The following is an 18655-nucleotide window of genomic DNA, read 5'->3' as shown; positions in this document are numbered from 1 at the left end:
CTATTTTCATTTAAAGGAGCATGTTTGAAAAAAGTTAAGAACATGGTTTCAAAGTAAAGATGAAAAAAACGTTGTAGATCATGACTTTTTTCTTAAGCAAGCTTTTTATTCCTCTGCATGCTGGTAAAATTCAGGCCTGGCAACCACACTCTTTTAGCTTGCAGAGGCCCCATGCCAGACACACTGCCAATAATTTCACGAGGGATGTGGAAAGAAAAAGAAATTATGAACAATGATAAAGAGGTTTCTCTGCCTCCTTTCTTAAAAGCATACCTGCAGCTGTTTCCAGGCATAGCCTCAAAAACATAAAGCCCTTGAGAGGAGAGCTATGGGAAGATTGAGTCTGCTGCCCAGCCAAAGGCAGAAGAATCCCAGATAAATCAAAGGAGCTTGACCCAATTAGAATCTACTTGGTGAAACAGCAAAGACCAGGATGCTCCATTTGTTGGCTCTAGCTTCCTGCTCCTGCATGAGGACTGACCGAGCAACTACACAGAGGCTGACTGTAAGTAGACAAAGGCTGTGTATATAGGCCAGTGACAAACCTGTTCCAAGTTGGTTAGGAGAGCAGTGGGCTGGGGTCGATGACTAGGTGGGAAGTTGGACCAGCTGACCTCTGAGGACCCCATGATTGGATAACTTTGATTGGCCCCAGTCCCAGTACTTGAAATAATACATAAATAGAAATAATCTTCCCAATAATTCTAGGTAAACTGAGACCATCCTAGAGTGTTTTGCATAAACTGATAATAACATCTGCTTTACTTATTTATTTTTTATTGGACGCACTGTGTGTCTTGCAGGATCTTAGTTCCCTGACCTGGGATCGAACCTGTGCCCTCTGCAGTGGAAGTATGGAGTCCTAACCACGGGACTGCCAGGGAATTCCCAAAATACGTTGTTATAAGTGGAAGAATGAAGGAAGCAGGCAGGGAAAATGAGAAGTCTAAGAGGTGATGTTATAGAAAGTGTGTGTGTGTGTGTGTGTGTGTGTGTATGTGTGTGTGTACACAAGTATATATAGGCTGATGCTGTGCAATTAGATGCAAAATAAACAGTCACTTTCCTTTTCTTGAACTTAGCTGAATAGACCTTTACACCTGCTCAAAGTTCAAAATGTTAGTAGTGCGGCCCTGGCAGGATTTAGACACGAAATGGAAAACCCCAGCAGAGCTTGTAAAAGCATCAGACCCAGGGCTGTCAGGGAGGTTCCAAGTACCTGTTTTGGTCAAAGGGATTGAGAAGAGTTGCTGAAGAAGCTGGTTTTCCGATGTCCTCAGTACGACAACCACATCGGCAGGGAGAGTGTCTCTGTTTTTCTCAAGAACCCCAGAAGCATCATATAATACCTGCAACACGAATAGTAAAGCACAAGCGAGCCAATACCAACCCCATCACTGGCGACACAGGAACACTGTCCGAGGTCAGTAATTAATCAACCTCTGTATAGAATTCATCCTGACACAGCCATGCTTTAAAACCCAGACCACCATATAAGGGGGGGAAATTGTAATTTTTGAGAGGCCAGTTTATCTTAACCTCTTGTTCAATGATTCTTTGAAGAAGAGTCCTGTCAAAGATATATCACATCAGAATAATTGTATCGGGCACTCACAATATGGGAAGCATCCATCCTACGAGGTTAGCACTGTTATTGTCTCTAGTTTACTGTGGGCAAACAGAGGCTTAGAGAGGGGCTGAATCACGTGCCACACGTGTCACAGAGGCGGGCAGGTATCCCAACCTGGGCAGTTTGGCTCCACGCTCACAACCACTGCACCCTCACTCTTCCCAAGGTTCTCGTGGCACCTGAGTGATGGCTCAGGGATTCTGAGCAGTTCTCGGTTCTCAGGACAGAGGGGATCCAGGTCAGTGCAATTTTAAGGGATGTTCCAATGAAGTAAGTGTTGAGTGACAAATGAATTCAGGAAAAGACACAGAGCCCAGAAGGAAAAGGATCCTATTTTTCCTTTAAAGTCAAGAAAGGACAAGAGGGAGAAAGAGGGAAGAAAAGAGGTGGGTAGAAAATAGGTGAAAAAGGACAGAGAGATGGGAAGAGAGGTGTGAGAAAAGGGACAGGAATGGAAGGCAGAAGAGCAGAGAAGAATGGGGACGCGGGGATCAGGGTAGATGTCATACGCAGTCAGGCTTCAATGCTAAGGTAAACTAAGTTTTTAAGAGCGAAGACTGGATTGCAATTTCTAGCAAAGATCCAAAATAGATACCATGATGTATTATGTGGAGGGAAAAACCACCTCTTCACTTGTATTAGACTGCCTTTTAACCAACCTCCAGTCAGGCAAAATTAATTTCCATGCCATGATGTGAATGTGAAAAATAATTTCAGTAAGTCTCAAATCAACAAAATAATCAGAAATACCTTTTATTGAGCTCCTATCCATTTTCTGGACCCAGGGCCTCAGCAGACCCTGCGAGAACCAATTAGCCATAATTCACGCTGCTCCTTTGAGAGTAACGTGCGCAATGAATTGTTGGCTACCGGGGGAAAGAATTTCCTCAATCACTCACTAATTTGCTTCAGGAACTTGAAATTGAGACTCAGGCATAATGGGTGAAAAATGGAAATTTCAGTTAATGTTGTAAAAGCTTAACATCTGGATGATGAAGTGAGTTTTTTTTTCTTTTCCTTTTCATCTAGACATTTTTGGTGCCCTGTAGACACACACTTGGGCTACGAAGTGCTAAAAATTGAGCCCCACTGTGATATTAACCCTCCTCCATTACCTACACATCTCCAAATGACTTTTGAATGTGAACATTCACCACTAAACGCTGCAAAAGCTATAATATGTTTTCTCTCTGGAGAGCTGTCACTTCCAGGCCAAACCTCAGGTGAGAAGCAGATGGCAGCTCTGCGGGCCACCCCAGCGAGACAGTGCTTCTTTGCCAGAGGCTACTTTCCGTGAGCAACACCACTGAGAAAGTTTGGGAATTATGATTAGGTATTCAAGAAGAATTAAAAGGAGAAAGGAACCTGCAAGCAATTTCGTGAGGGCCACAAACAGGGTACGGCTGACACTTACCCCTTGTCAAGTTCAGGTTTAATAAATGACGTGTCTCACCTTTCCAGCAAAGTGCTGAATGCCAAAGCACAGCTCCATTCCTTTGGGCCTCCAGACGTATTTGCATCGGAGATTATCTTCAAATTTATCTGTGTGGATTTTCATGTTTAAAAGTTACAACGTGACCTGTTTGGTCCTTCAGACCAAAGTGTGCTCCTCGAACCGTGATGACCCAGAATAAGGAATTTCAGAGTAGCCTGATATTATTCTTGTATGTTCAGTGATGGAGAAAGATTCCCCCATGTGATGGGCATTTACAACTGAGTTCTCATGTACTTGTTTCATGTTGTCTTTAGTGTCAGGCTGTTCCCTACGATATCGTGCTCTGCTCTGAGAACTCCTAGAATGAACACGGATGCCACCAGGAGACCAGCTAATTAGCTTTAGAACGATGAAGATATTCCATGGAAGGCAAATAACCCTGGTTTATACTCCTCTTGGCAACTTTTGACAATTTTATAGATAAAAGGAAGTCACTTGAGGGTGACAGTCTCAACTCCTAGAAGTGAATCTCTCCCACAGATCAATTTTCCATCTGGGAAAAAGGCTTGACACTTCGTGTTCCTCCCTCTACAAATAGTTTTGCTTTTGTTGTGACTGACGACCTACTCTGTGTGAGGAACTGTGCTAACCAGTAAAGGGATGCAAGGGTTGGGGCTTTGTTGCCCAAGGATCTCACAATGTAAGTGAGAGACAGGACCATGTGCAACACTGAAGATTCACAAAGGAGGAGCAGGTCCATAGGTATAGGGGTAAAGCACAGAGGGCCTTGAATGCCAGAAGGAGGTGTTTTACTGTCACTTCATAGGTAATGGTAACCTAATGAAAAGGTAGCTTTAGGAAGACTAAATCAGCTGGGATGTCCAGGGTAGAGGGGGAGACTATGAACCTGGAACCCAGGAGACCAGCAGGGGCTTCTGTACAAACTTGGACTAGAGATGGCTGGGCGTCCAGGTGGAGATACGAGAGAAGGACATGGAAAAGGAGGGGAATCAAGTACTGCTTATGGGAAATAAGGGAGCAGAAGGTGGAAAAAAATGATATTGACATAGGGTAAAGGTATTTCCATTTTCAGAAATAGGAAAGTGAGCAAGGTCTGAGAGATGGTGACAGGTTGGCCGTCAAATTCTACCAGGACATGTTCTGAACATCCCAATTCATTAAAAGCAGGGTCTATATTTTCACAATCACTGAGTAGCCAGAATACACAGGAAAGATTCCTTAAACCACATTCATTTGATGACGTGAGCCCAGTAGCCAAGTTCTCTTCTGCATGTATATGCCTTTTACAAAAGGTACCTACCAACCAGGGTCTGGTCCGTTGCTTGGGGAAACCTACTTTCCTCATCCAGAAGTGCAAGCAGTCCCAGAGGTTTCTGGAGGAACATATCCAAGAGGGGGCGGTTGTCCTCATACTCCACGGGTGTCACGTCAATGCCCTCATTCTGATACTCCATCTGGAAGGAAACGGATTGTGAAGCTCTCCAGCCCAAAACTGGCCTAGGTACCACCAGTTTTCCTGAACTTTCTGTGTCTGGCAACACTGAACAGGGTGTATTTTATTATGTGAGTAGGACAGGGCTCTTCTGCAGTAGGCAGGTGAAGGTGGCAAGAGAAGGGATGGCTCTCTGTCTCCCAAACACTGACCTGGGGACTCAGAATTGAGAAACTGATGTAGAAAGGAAGGGAAGCTGAAAATTTTTTATTTTAGTGACAAGTAAGGTTTAAACCAGAAAGAAAGCCGATTTCTATCTTCTGCAAAGGATTCTGCAAAGGAATCATCTCAGACTAAAAAGCTAGAAAAACTCCAGATATCGCAGGAAGATAAATGGAAGGAAACTGGACTGAAATAAGGTCTAGTTTTGTACAACTGAGTGGGGAGAAGAGCGCGATACGGATTTATCCAGTTCCAGTGATAAAACCAATACTGGTATTTTTAGTCCATGTCTTTGTGTTTATCTAATCATAGTAGTTTGTGTGTCCTTGCTCCTGTATTAAAATAAGGAGCTTGGTCAGAACGTTTAGTTTGTGCAACTACATAATCCCTCTTCATACAGGAGAGTCTTGGGGTTGGGGTACAGGCTGTGGTGGAGGAGAAGGGCCCCTAGCCTTTGGGTCCACTAGCTTCACATCCTGTTTTATTTACCATTAAACAGGGGAAAGATTTCCATTTTGAGAAAACCAAGAACAGCCCTTATTCCTCCCTGAAGATACCCAACCACTTCTTGTGGGGTCTGGTGTGCAAGAGAGGGGATGGGGATGGCCAGTTTGGGAGTTAGGAACAACAAGAACCTGTGTCCTGAGTTCAGGATCATCCTGAGTCATTTTGGACACAATCATAGATATTTTTAGTTAAATAAAGCAGAAGAGAATGTAGCATTCTGAGCAATGCACATGAATCAGTTTGGAAACAACATTTAAATAATTGGCTTGTCACCAGCTTCACTCAAGGGAGGAAATGTACCTTTCCACGGAAATCGATACCTTTTTTTTCTCAGACTAAATTTAGACTCGAGTTATTCTGACAGGACTGCCTCACCAGTGGGGTTTTTTTTTTAACACCTTTATTGGAGTATAATTGCTTTACAATGCTGTGTTAGTTTCTGCTGTATAGCAAAGTGAATCAGCTATATGCACAGGTATATCCCCATATCATCTCCCTCTTGCGCCTCCCTCCCACCCCTCTAGGTGGTCACAAAGCACTGAGCTGAGTGACCAGTGGTTTTTCTTTGGAGTCTTTGGCTTGTTAACCAAACAGGGTTTCTGCTTCAAACTCTGAGCAGCCTGAGGTACCTTTCCCACCAGCTCTAGTGCCTTCAGAGTTCACTGTTACCTGCTCCAGAGCAAAAACGTGCTGATTGAAATAGTATTGGATTTGCTCATTGGCGATGTTTATGCAGAGCTGCTCAAATGAATTTCTCTGAAAGTTCTCGAATCCAAAAATATCCAAGATCCCCACGTTCATACCATCGTCTGAAGTACTGCATGAGAGAAGAATAAAATCTTTTAGGGGAGGAAACAGCCATCTCAGGACAGTGAGAAAATACGTGCCTGCATTTTGTCAACACATGTAGCCACTCAGGGAAATCGGCATCCTGCCACCTCCGGGAGAGAAAATGTCTGTGTGTTAAACCATTGGCTCCTTGAGTTTTTCAACAGTACTTCGAACTTCTTGTTTAAAAGCAGTAGAATCCTTTCAAACCTTCCTCAGAAGCTCCATTTATAAAGAGATTAAAGAGGAACCACTCTGTTTGAAGGGGCTGGAGCGGCTGCTCATTTATTCTTCTACTTTCTCACACACAAAGCTTAGTTGGAAGAAGACTCTAGAGTTTGATGTTGTCAATTCTTCCACAATCTAGAAACCACTAATGCTTAGCGAAGAAAAAGCTGTAGTAGTAATAATACTCTGAGATACTGTGCTTTAAACACTTTTCATGAAATGTCTTAGTTGATTCTAAAAGCAACACTATGATGAGGATATTATACTCATTTTACAGATGAGAAAACTACAGCCTAGAACATGCACTGATGAAGCTGTGAAGCTTGGATGCAAACCCAGTTTTCCCAGCTCCCAGCCAAGACTGTTCTCTTGAACACTGCACTGTAATGGCTCCGTCAATCATGAGCCTCTTGGGTATAAACACAGCGTCTTTTAAAGGAGATGGCCTGAGATCTTCACTAAAGAAAACCCAAGAGAGAACCAAATGCTTCCTCTTGCAATCTCTAAGAGACACTGAATGACAACTCTCCCCAAGGCCTCTGCTCTCCGGGGGAACTTGCCATAAGTTTTTGTCTGGCTGCAGGAGTGTATTGATGCGATTTACGATCCAGCTGAAAAGTCTCCCATACAGGGCTTTGGACATGGCATCGCGGACATCCAAGGCCCTGTCGACGGTGTTGGCGCGGATGATGGTCTCACCCCGGGTGACCACGCAGTGTGAGGTGAGGGCCTCCTGGAGCTCTTCAGGGCTGATACAGAGAACCGAGGCAGCTAGAAGAGAGGGTAAGGATGATGCCGGAGAATGCAGACATCCATCTATCCATCCACCCATCCATCCATTCATCTAGCCAGTATTTACTCAACACCAGCTACATGCCAGGCTCATCCTCAGCACTTCAGGGCCAAGGATAAACAAGCCGGGTCCTTAACCCCAAGAAGAACCCAGACTGATGCAATACCTCCCAAACTATTCTGAAAACTCTTCACACGTTAGATGAAGAAAATGCAGAAGGAGGTGGTCTTTGGCCAAATAAGTTGGAGCAGTTGCTGGAGAGTACAGGCTGCTCTTAGAGAATCACAAAGCACATTAGTATATTAAAGACCATAAAAAGTGCTACAGTTTAACACAAAAGGTGTTTATTTAAATCAGTTTTTTTCTAACTCAGGATCCTTATTCCTTGTGCCACCATTATTACCTGTGAAACTTTAAAAATAAATAGGTGCCAACTTTGTCCCCTGCAGATGCTGATTCAGTGAATTTAGAGTGAGGTCCAACCTCTCGTATTTTTTTCAAAAATTGGTAGATGATTTTCAAAAGCAGCCACTGGTGAGAATCACTGCCCAGAGTTACCTGGCATGGAATTCTTTTCTGAAGAACATCTATTTGCCTCTTATGAAAAGAACACTGATGTTCTACAAGACAGCCTCTGGGAAATACTGGTTAGTGAAAACACCCAGAGCCAGTTGAATGACCAGCAACAAAACACCATATTTCAGAGTCTTGAAAAACTCTGAAAGTAAAAGAAACATGTACTTTAGCCACACAGTGCATAGGTGTCAAATAATTACCATTTTCCAAGGCTTCTGCATTGGGCACCTCACTTTTATCAGTTTGATGTTGAGAGGAAATAGCTGCAAACTCAATGTTTCCAATATTCAGAATCCCAGCCAAAATTCTGTACACTGAGTGCACCTCCTGGAAAGGACATCAAGAACCACGTTTGGTCACTGCCAGTCAATGAGATCACTAGTGCTGTGGTGCAAACTGCTAGTTGTCCACCAACGTCCATCCTCCCCCTTCTCCTGGGCACACAAAAAAATTTCCAAGCCTCCCTTGCAGTTAGGCCATGTAACTAAATTCTTAAGAAAGGAGCAAGCAGAACAACGTGGGCCATTTCCAGGCCTGCCTTACAGAATGGAGCCTGCCTCCTCTAAGCATTTTGTCCGTTATTGCTGGATGGAGCTCCCAGCAACCCAGCCTCAACCGTACCACTGATTAGGGTGCCTGAGACCAATGACCTGATGGAACAGAGATGTTGTACAACCTGAAACTCTTGCCTTGGAATGCTTACATTAGAGAGAACTGATCTTCTTTGTTCTTTCAGCCATTTTTAGCCTTTCACCCTAACTAATACCAGCTCCCAAATTCAGGTATGCTTCTTTCTTCAAAACAAGAGTGGATATGTTTCCTTAACCTCCTCTGAATATAGCTTTTATGAAATAGTTGGCAGGGCATTCACTGACGTTTCACTAGAACATTCGAAGTTGAATTATGGAGTATATAGTCATGAATGAGGTCAGAAAATCTTCTGAAAGACTCACTAGAAATTATCTGTGGTGTTTTAATATAATAATATTGGGCTGGCCAAAAAGTTCATTCGGGTTTTTATGAACTTTCTGGCCAGCCCAATATATATTTGGTCTTCATACCCATTTCTGGCACAAGAGTTTCTAAAACTCCAGGAATTTTCTGAGTGATAGGGGTGAGAAGGGCGTTCTTTGTTATTCACGATAAGCCCCTTTCAACCACACTTGAGTCTGTGCTAATGAGGTGACTCTTGGAGGATAGGTGGGGGAAGGGCTGGTTGCCAGAGGCACCAACGAAGTGATTCAAGGGTTGGAACTTTTAGTGGAACCCTGCACCTCAAGGAGGGGATACTGGCTGGAGATGGAGTTAATCCTCAGTAGGCAATGGCTTGATCAGTCATGCGTATGTAATGGAGCCTCCACTAAAATCCCTAATTGATGAGGCTTGGAGCACTTCCGGGTTGGCGAACACAGGAAGGTGGTAAAAGGAGGTGGTGTCCCTTCTCCCAATACCTTGCCCTATGCATCTCTTCCATTTGTCTGTTCCTGAGTTGTATCCTTTATAATAAATCAGTAGTAGTAAGTAAACCGTTTTCCTGAGTTCTGTGAACCCGTCTATCAAATTATTGAACCTGAGGAGGGGGAGGTCTTGGGAACTCCCAATTTATAGCCAGTCCATCAGAAATATGAGAACATGGGAATTGCAACTGGTACCTGAAGTGGGGGCAGTCTTGTGGGACAAAGCCCCTAACTTGTGCAATCAGAAGCTAACTCCAGGTTAGACAGTGTCAGAATTGAATTGTAGGAGAATTGGTTGGTGTGGGGAAGAAGACTCCACACATTTGGTAAAAACAGAAGTGATGTGGGTAAAAACAGTTCAGCTGCTCTAAGTCCTCTTTTATACTGAAAGTGGAATACATAAGTATCATTAATGGTAAAATAAATAAATAAATAAATAAATAAATAAAGTACAATTATTTATTTAAATATTTGCCTTTCCTGTAGGTGAGAAATGAAATATATAGTCAGGAAATTTCTGCGTATTATGCTTATAGATAGAGAAAAGTACTTCCACAAAAAACACTCAGGCAGGGAACTTGATTTAGTACTATACATAGCAGCAAACTAATAGGAACTGTTATTAGACCACTGATAAAGCACTGTCCCCAAATTGAGCCTTCCTGCAAACAATGCTCAGTAAAGCCAAAAAGCTGAACACGGACTGTAACAGTGACATCTGCTGGATACATGACAATGCTACAAAGACAAATGAGAATTTTTTTTTTTTTTTTTTTTTTTTTTTTTTGGCGGTACGCGGGCCTCTCACGGTTGTGGCCTCTCCCGTTGCGGAGCACAGGCTCCGGACGCACAGGCTCAGCGGCCATGGCTCAGGGGCCCAGCCGCTCCGCGGCATGTGGGATCTTCCCAGACTGGGGCATGAACCTGTGTCCCCTGCATCGGCAGGCGGACTCTCAACCACTGCACCACCAGGGAAGCCCACAAATGAGAATTTTAAACTGGGCTTCCACTATAGAAAAATACTGTTCTTCAAACTCCTAAATCAAAGGCAAGATGTCATGTTCCTGACTTCAAGAATCACTGTTTTAATCACACAACTTAAAAGTGGCTAAGGAGAACACCTACCAAACAGGTTTTCTGGGACTAGCATGGATTTAACATGACAGCACCTCATTACCTTGATCAATACAGTGTGAGGCTTACAGAATGCATCCAGCAACTCCCCACAGAAGCAGATCCCAGACAGTAAAACAGAGACTCCACAGCAGTGAGTTCTGTATCTGTCATTTCTATACACAGTTATCTCAAGAGCTTATCTAGGGCTTCCCAGGTGGCACAGTGGTTAAGAATCCGTCTGACAATGAAGGGGACACGGGTTTGGGCCCTGGTCTGGGAAGATCCCACATGCCGTGCAGCAACTAAGCCCATGCACCACAACTACTGAGCCTGCACTCTAGAGCCCGCGAGCCCCAACTACTGAGCCCGCATGCCTAGAGCCCACGCTCCACAACAAGAGAAGCCACTGCGATGAGAAGCCCGCGCACGGCAATGAAGGGTAGTCCCCGCTAACCGCAACTAGAGAAAGCCCGCACATAGCAACGAATACCCAACACAGCCAAAAATAAATAAATTAAATTAATTAATTAAAAAAAAGAATGCATTAAAAAAAGAGCTTATCTAAAACTCTCAATATACTTAGGGAAAAAAGTATTTCTTCTAATTAAAACATACACACACACACACACATACCATGTATAACTATACAAGCTATGAAACCTCCCAAAATAAGGCTTCCAGGCATTTTACCCCTGGGATGACCATCCCCAAAGGAAATGACAGTCAAAGACCACACCCTCACCTTTTGTGTCTCTGACAATATTCTTTTCAGCATAATGCTCAGATTTCCTCTTTCAAAGAGAAGAACTACCTATAACCTTCAGCAAAAATTTTGGCGTTCAAGCACTGTGCAAAAGACTGAAGTTAACAGCAGATTGGGTCTCCTTCCTTGGTTCAGAGAAGGGAACTCCAGAAGGGGGGTGACCAACGCTCATCACCTCATTATGGAGGTATTCGCCTTACAGTACTCCCCTGCTCCATTTCCAGGCTATTCCACTTGACTCTTTAGTCCCCTTCTTGGGCTAATTAGTTCTTCTTTTCTGGCCTAGGAACCTGCATCCACTCCTGTGTTCAGGTCAAAACATTATTCATATAAGGGTAGAGTTCAATCAGTAGTATGTCCATCTGTGGGATTATTCCTCCCTCCCTAATACTTAATCCAATGTCTCTTCTCTTCCCCGCATAGCCAGCCTGGGAAGGATTTTTCACCTTCCTTACCTTGCTCATTTTCTCTTGCCTCATCTCCAGCTATGAAGCCTTTCCTGGTAACCCTGCCTTTCCTATAGAATCTTGCTAAGCTGCTCTCTTTTTATTTCTTACCAATTCCCAACTTTCTACATGATAAAATGGAATCACTTCACTCAGGACAGGAAAATTTATTAAGAAGTCTAAAAACTCCTCCAATTAGGTTTCCCAATTCACTGCTGATGAGTGTGAATTCAGTTTCACCACCAATCAGCAAAAGTGGGGAAGCATTTCTCCACCAAAGCCCCATGCAGGATGTATGGTCTTGGCTTCTTCTCTCTTTTTCTCAGAAGATACTACTTTCACTGAGATAGGTATTCTCTCCATAGAGTTGAGGCTAAGTGGAAAGTTGAGAAGGATCCTGGTTTTCTCTGTTAGCCTGGAGTTGATTAAAGGAAATTACCTCTGGCCGGGTTCATGGGCATCTCATGGCAGTTGTGTCTCTGGTATCTCCCTAGGAATTTACTTGCCCACTCAGTCTCTCTTTACCGTGCTTCTTTTTCAATGTCTTGAGTTTTTCACCAGTTTTGCCCAAAGCACTGCATTAGGCCCAGCTGAAGGGCCTTCTCCCTTACAGGCTCTATTCCAATGCCTTTACTCAGTTCCCTTTTCAGAGGCTCACAACATTTGTAACTTGCAAGTCAGTAGTTGGTTTAGAAAAAATTTTTTTGGCATGTCAATCATACATCAATAAAGGTTTTTTGTTTTTAAAGTCAATGGTAAGTCCTGTTGTCTTTAAGACACTTGAAATCCTCAACACGCCCAATTAACATTTTAACATATAACCCTCAGTCTATCCTCAGCAGTACTCTCCCAATTCATAATCTGTTTTGAAGAAAAGGAAAAAAATTTGCCCTAATCGCAAAGCCTTCTCCCTAACCTCTTCATCAAGTGATCTGCAGTAAATGTCCAATCTTTTTTTTTTTTTGTGCAGTACGTGGGCTTCTCACTACTGTGGCCTCTCCCGTTGTGGAGCACAGGTTCTGGACGCGCAGGCTCAGCGGCCATGGCTCACGGGCCCAGCCGCTCCACGGCACGTGGGATCTTCCCAGACCGGGGCACGAACCCGTGTCCCCCGCATCGGCAGGCGGACTCTCAACCACTGCGCCACCAGGGAAGCCCAAATGTCCAATCTTGACCATCACAGATAACCTGCCACAGAAAACTCTTCATGTAGTATTAAACATAAACATACCTAAAACTCAATTTATTTAATATGTTATGATAATTCATATACCAGCAAGACAAACATAATATTAAACAAAAACAGTATAGTTTAATCCAAAAATAAGAGTAGATGGAATAGGGAGGGTGGGAGGGAGATGCAAGAGGGAGGGGATATGGGGATATATGTATACGTATAGCTGATTCACTTTGTTATACAGCAGAAACTAACACAACATTGTAAAGCAATTATACTCCAATAAAGATGTTAAGGAAAAAACAAACAAACAAAAACCCAAACAAACAAACTAAGAGTAGAAAAGCACCGATCTTTATCATAGGGTTTTAAGTATAACCCCCCACCCCCATGAGGAACTTCATTGTTATTGGAAGATTCCTTCCACCAGTGAAGATTCTTTACAATAAACGTAGGGTCAAGGCTTCTTTCAGATACTTTTGGCTGGTGTCCCAGAACTTAATTCATGCTCCTGAGTCCAGGAGCTCTAAGGGTTTGGGAAAAACTGAAGGGCATCCGAATTAGTGACATCATAAGAAAGGATAGGGACCATCCATAATTTTTATTAAATTAACCAGCTCATTCAAGCTCTGTCTAGAAATGTCCCTCAGAAAAACTTAAGAGAAATTCTGTTACATCAGCTATTTAGCATCTACTGCCTAACTACAGTCAACTGAATCTTTCTGAATTTAGTCGAACTACTTTGAGTTTACAAACATAAAGCAAACTGAGTCGATTCAGCAAAATGGTTTGTCTATAGAGATACAGACAGAGATATAACCAAAGAATTAAGGATAAGAAAGATAAGATCTAGACTTTTTCCTTCCATTTCCAGGGCTGCTAACTGACATAAACTGTGTTTATTTAAAATGAATTAACAGTGGACATGGTGAATATCTACACATATACATATAATTCCAGTCTGGTTATTCATTAATAACCAGTTTATAACCAGTTAAATAACCATTTAACAGTCCAGACCAGGCACAAATTAAAAATGTTTACCACCTTTTATGTTTATGTTCATATCTATTTATGCAGCCATTCATTCATTTCTACTAGACTTTTTTTCCCATAGGGGTTAGGGATGGCTTACTTCAAGGATACATACTTAACATTTTTAATTTTGTTATCTTAAAACAGCATCTGTTTTATTATTATTTGCAGCACATTTCTATCGTTGGACAGGGCTGATATTATAGCCTTTCCTTTAGAGCTAGTACCAATCTCTCCACAGTATTCTGCAACCATCATTGTACTTATGGAATGCAAAATATTATTAACCCTATGACTGACTTCTCTACTGTTCCTGTACCCTTTCAAGAATGTATGTCCCTAAACACTTTGGCATGACCCAGGTGACTTTAAATGGCTCTACTGCCATCTCCACTGAACTTTGACTTTTCTGGTGATGCACCTTTGATAACAACCAGCTCTATAAATTAATAACCATAAAGGTCCTTTAACAATGCTGGAACCTGTTAAGTTGCTCTCCTCTAAGGAGCCAAGGGAAATATATTTCTATTTGTATCTGACTTTTGGGATTTTCCACTGTCTGTCAGTTTAAAGTCTGTGGGAGGCTGACAGAGAAAATTAACAGCTGGCTAGAAAGAAGAAAAGTATTTTTATGACTAAAATCAACCATGCTGGGGAGGAAAGGGCTGGCCAAACTCAACAGATTACAAAAGCAATGCTTTATCCAGAGTGGCTGTCCCAGGGTAACTCAAGTGTCTTGTAATCTAATCCCTGAAGATTTAAACACTCTCACTTACCTCCTAATCATTCACCTCCTTTGTTGGAAAAGCAAAAGAATCTGTATATTTCACAAAATTGATGGCAAGAAGCCCAGAAACTATGACATAAATGTACCACAGAGTAATATTTGAGCCTAGGGTAATAAATATTTTCTGTCACCTCTGGCATACATATAATAGAGACAGCCTGTATCTAGTATGATAAGGGTAGTACAGTACTTAGAGCTATGGCTAATAATGTGCAACTGTGTGCCATGGAGAAGGAAGTGACTGCAAGAAAGTTGAAAAGGCTTAATTTGTTTGGGGGCACAAGGAACTACTTGCATAAATATACTCCTGTGGCTTGGGGGTAACCTACATATTCCTATACTCCTATTACACAATTCACTCTAATGGCTGGAACAACCCCAACTCAGAAGAGGGCAGCATTGTTTAGGTGTTTGTTATCACAGCTGGCGTGAACTGATGACAGTGACAACAATTCACAGGCACGAGGCACTTACAAGGGTACTTATACTTCAATGTTCACCTCGCATCTTATTAAAATGGAGATTCTGATTCTGCTGTTCTTAGTTGGATCTGAGAGTCTGCATTTCTAACCAGTCTTGTGTAATGACAATGTTTCTCTTCCGTGCATCACACTTTTGAGTAGCAAGACCTTATAACATGACCAGCATGGCATTTGAAAAGCAAGTGTCCAGCCCCAAGTTAGAACATTCATATCTTCACTCACATTCACCCAAGAATATTAACACTTGAGTTTCTTTCTCTGCTGACAATCACTTACCTTGTCAGTGAACCCTATAATCCTGAAGCAATGCTGAATTGCTTCAAACTGTCTTCTGTAAGACTCCTTGGAAGTTATGTCGTGCATCACCCTTCCAGTTTCATCAGCTATGTACCTACAGAAAGTATGACCAAACAGAATGAGCAATGACTTGGAAATGGCACCCCAAATACCAGGGCATCATTGGGCTCCTTCTTTGCAAGGGCATTTCCTTACAGTGATAAAATAATGGTGCACATGCTGAGTAAAATGGTTGCAATTGAGTTTTTGAACTTTCTAGAAAATGCAAAGGGAGATGTAGTTCCTGCCGTCTCATGTGGGCATTTCAGCTAAAGGGACTGAGTGTCCAGTTAGGAGAACAGCTCTATTTCCAAGTTTTGTCCACTGCTAATTGTATATTCATTAAAAATTAACAACTAAAACCCCTGACACCTACCTAGGAGGCTTTTCCTCAGGAAGTCTGAACTCAGAAAGTTTCTTTTGGTGATAAAGGCCAGCATAAATATAGTAAAATATGTGAAAATTTTTCTCTCCCCTGGAAAAAAAAAAAAGGAAAGGGACATTACTAACAATATATTCTGGGATTCCCCACTCCAAGTAATTTATATAGTTTCCTTTCTGTACAAAATATTATTCTGTAGCAAATTTGCATTTACAGGCAATTAAATATGCTACTTCCCAATTACAGAATAGCAAGTGATAGGATTAGTATAGTAATTGCCACAATGTCACACTATTAAACACACTTATGTTTACTATATGCAGAAGGAGGTTTTAGAGAATGGAACAATTATAGGTAACAGCTCAGGTTACATATGTTTAGAGATCTTTCCAGAACAAATGACTATGCGTCTGTGCCACTCGTCTTCTGTTTGTAGCCCACGTTGCTTCAGAGACAGTGATGTCCAGCTTAGAGAGATCAGCCCAACTCCCTACTTTACTGAAGCCCAAGACAGGAAGCAGCTAGCCAGGTGTACAGCAAGTTAGGGAGGGGAATTGGTTGCAGAAGAGAGGTGACTGCTCTCTCAAACTTGTATTCTCTCAAATATGATTCAAAATGGCTTGCATCCGTCCCCTGGTCTCCTGCTAGGCACCCTCTTTTAGGCCACCCTGGCCAGGGTTCTTTCGGATGGGTGTTGCTCTCAGTGTGGTCTGTGGATTGCTGTCAGCTTATGATAAGACAAGGAACTAGAAAGTCTATGTCTAGACATTTTATAGCAAGTGATATTGCTATGACATCTAAGAGTATGATAATTTTTCTGAATACATTTCAATTACATTTTACGAAAGTATTGGTTCACAATAGATTGTGAACTACTACTGGGGTGGCCCAAAAGTTCGTTTGGATTTTTCCGTAACATCTTAAGGAAAAACCCAAACAAATTTTTGGGCCAACCCAATATTTTTTGGAAAAGCTAGTCTTTCAGCAAAGATAGTTTGAAAAGCCCTGCTCTACATCCCTTTCTCTCCTTTGGAGGAGGTCATTCTCTTCTGTTGATGCCCCAGGATTTTCTCAAATCCTCACCTTGGCCAACGTAGCTCTGTGGAAGAAACCTGTCTTCCTTCTACTCCTTGTCCCTATCTGTGACAAGGGCCCTACTCTTTTCTTCAGCATCTCCTGGATATCCTAGTCTTCCTGTGGTTGTTCATCCTGTCCAAGCTCTTCTGATACATTCTTAGCTCTGCCCTGTGTTCTCGATGTCTCTACTTGCCATTTCTCACCCATTTGTTCACTCAACTAATAAGCTTATTGAGTGCCAAGCATGGCAGGCACTGCACTAGGTGCCAGGGATACAGGACTCAGAGGGTTCATGCCCTCTGGAGCTTCCTTCTAGTGATGGAGTCAGATGAATCAACGGGGAAACTGGTGATGAGGGCTTTGAAAGAAACAAACAAGGGACTGAGATGAACAACGCTGGGGGATGAGGGCCACTTGCGACAAGTCAAGGGAAGGACTCTGGAAGGAAATAACACTAAAATCAAACTGTGAAGCATGAGAAGGGACTGGGAGGAGCTACAGAGAGAAGGGGGAGAGCATCCCCAAGAGAGGGAGCAACGTATACGAAAAGGCTCTGAGCATGATATCCACGTAGAACAAAGGAAGGCTGGTGAGAAGCGGGTGGGCAGGTGGGCAGGGTCAGCCCACACAAGGCCTTGTCAGGCCATAATGAGGATTTTGTTGATTATGCAATTAGAATTCTTTGAAGTGTCTTAAACTGTAAGTGTGTGACTAGACTGTAAGAAGTTAAGATGGATGCAAGGAGACCAATTAGGAGGATCTGGTGAGACAGTGAGTGACTGGGACAGGGTAATGGCAGGGACGATGGAGAACAAGGGTAAGCTTAAAGATATGTTTTGGAAAAACAACTAAAAGACTGTCCAGATAGAATGAATGAGGGTGGTGAGGGAAAGGGACCTGGAGGCTGGCTCCTAGTTTTCTATCTTGAGTATCTGGCGATGGTGGCACCATTCACTGAGACGAGAGGCCTTTACGGGGCCTCATGAACTGCTATGCCCGCATGAATGCCAGTTGTTCTTCTGCCTCTGGTACAGGTGCAGGCATTGGCTGACCCATCGTGGTCCTACCTTCCTACAGGTTTTTGCAGATACTTCTAGTGCTCAATTCTTCCAAGCTTTGCCTACCGACATCCATCTGGTTGCAGTAACAAACATCCCAAGATCTTAGTGGCTTAACTCAATAAAGTCTTACTCCTTGCTCAGAATACTTGTCTACTGAGGGTCACGGTGCAGGGGGTGGGGGGTGGGGTTGCTCATCAGAGTCACTGGGCCCAGGCTGATGGAGCAGCCACCATCTTGCACTTTGCCAGCACTCTGGAGGGTCTTTCCATTAAACACTCATTTGCCAGAACTAGTCCTAAGACCATATCCAGCCACAGGGTTCCAAGAAGGAGAATCCTACTATGTGCCGGAGGAGGACAGAACCAGAAAGGTCAGACAAACAGAACTTGCACAGGTCCCATCTTCTCCTCATCCAATGTCTTCAGTCTATTTTATCCATTAGTGCTATCATATTGACTAAATTTAATAATAATAATGTTATGGTTTATTAGGTACCAATTATGTTTCAGATTCTATATTTGGTAAAAATCACATATCATCTCATTTAATTCTCATAAAAGCCCTGTGAGGTTGGCTTTATCATGCCCCTTTTGCACATGAGGAAAATAAGGTATAAGGATAGTTATATTAATAAGTGACATAGCTGTGACTGGAACCCTCCTCACATTTTCCTTACAGAAGACCACTTTACATTTGAACACAGAAAACTATAATTTCCATTCTCTCAGAGGTAGCTCCCTAAACTTTAAAATCACCCTAATTTGGAAAGAAAGAAGTAGGGACCTCATAAAAATTGATTGAGACACCACACGGAAGCTAAAATGACTGACTCTAGCCTTTGGTACATTTGTTTAATTTTCATGT

The 18655-nt window shown here is 42.6% G+C and overlaps 1 protein-coding gene across 1 annotated transcript in view; it reads right to left on the bottom strand.

The window, feature by feature from the left end:
- Nucleotides 1–18655, bottom strand: part of MYO3B (myosin IIIB) — a 381433-nt gene that overhangs the window by 179520 nt on the left and 183258 nt on the right. The window contains exons 14-21 of the mRNA XM_060106164.1: nucleotides 15648–15746; nucleotides 15212–15326; nucleotides 7873–7999; nucleotides 6864–7074; nucleotides 5917–6064; nucleotides 4387–4540; nucleotides 3084–3172; nucleotides 1220–1349 (exon numbers count right to left, since the gene is read on the bottom strand). Of these exons, the coding sequence (XP_059962147.1) occupies nucleotides 1220–1349; nucleotides 3084–3172; nucleotides 4387–4540; nucleotides 5917–6064; nucleotides 6864–7074; nucleotides 7873–7999; nucleotides 15212–15326; nucleotides 15648–15746 (1073 nt within the window). The remainder of the gene's footprint in view (nucleotides 1–1219; nucleotides 1350–3083; nucleotides 3173–4386; nucleotides 4541–5916; nucleotides 6065–6863; nucleotides 7075–7872; nucleotides 8000–15211; nucleotides 15327–15647; nucleotides 15747–18655) is intronic.

This window comes from Mesoplodon densirostris, chromosome 8 (assembly GCF_025265405.1).
Source record: "Mesoplodon densirostris isolate mMesDen1 chromosome 8, mMesDen1 primary haplotype, whole genome shotgun sequence".
Lineage (NCBI taxonomy): Eukaryota > Metazoa > Chordata > Mammalia > Artiodactyla > Ziphiidae > Mesoplodon > Mesoplodon densirostris.
Note: the sequence above shows the minus strand (reverse complement) of the source record. Positions and strands in the feature narration are given on the sequence as shown.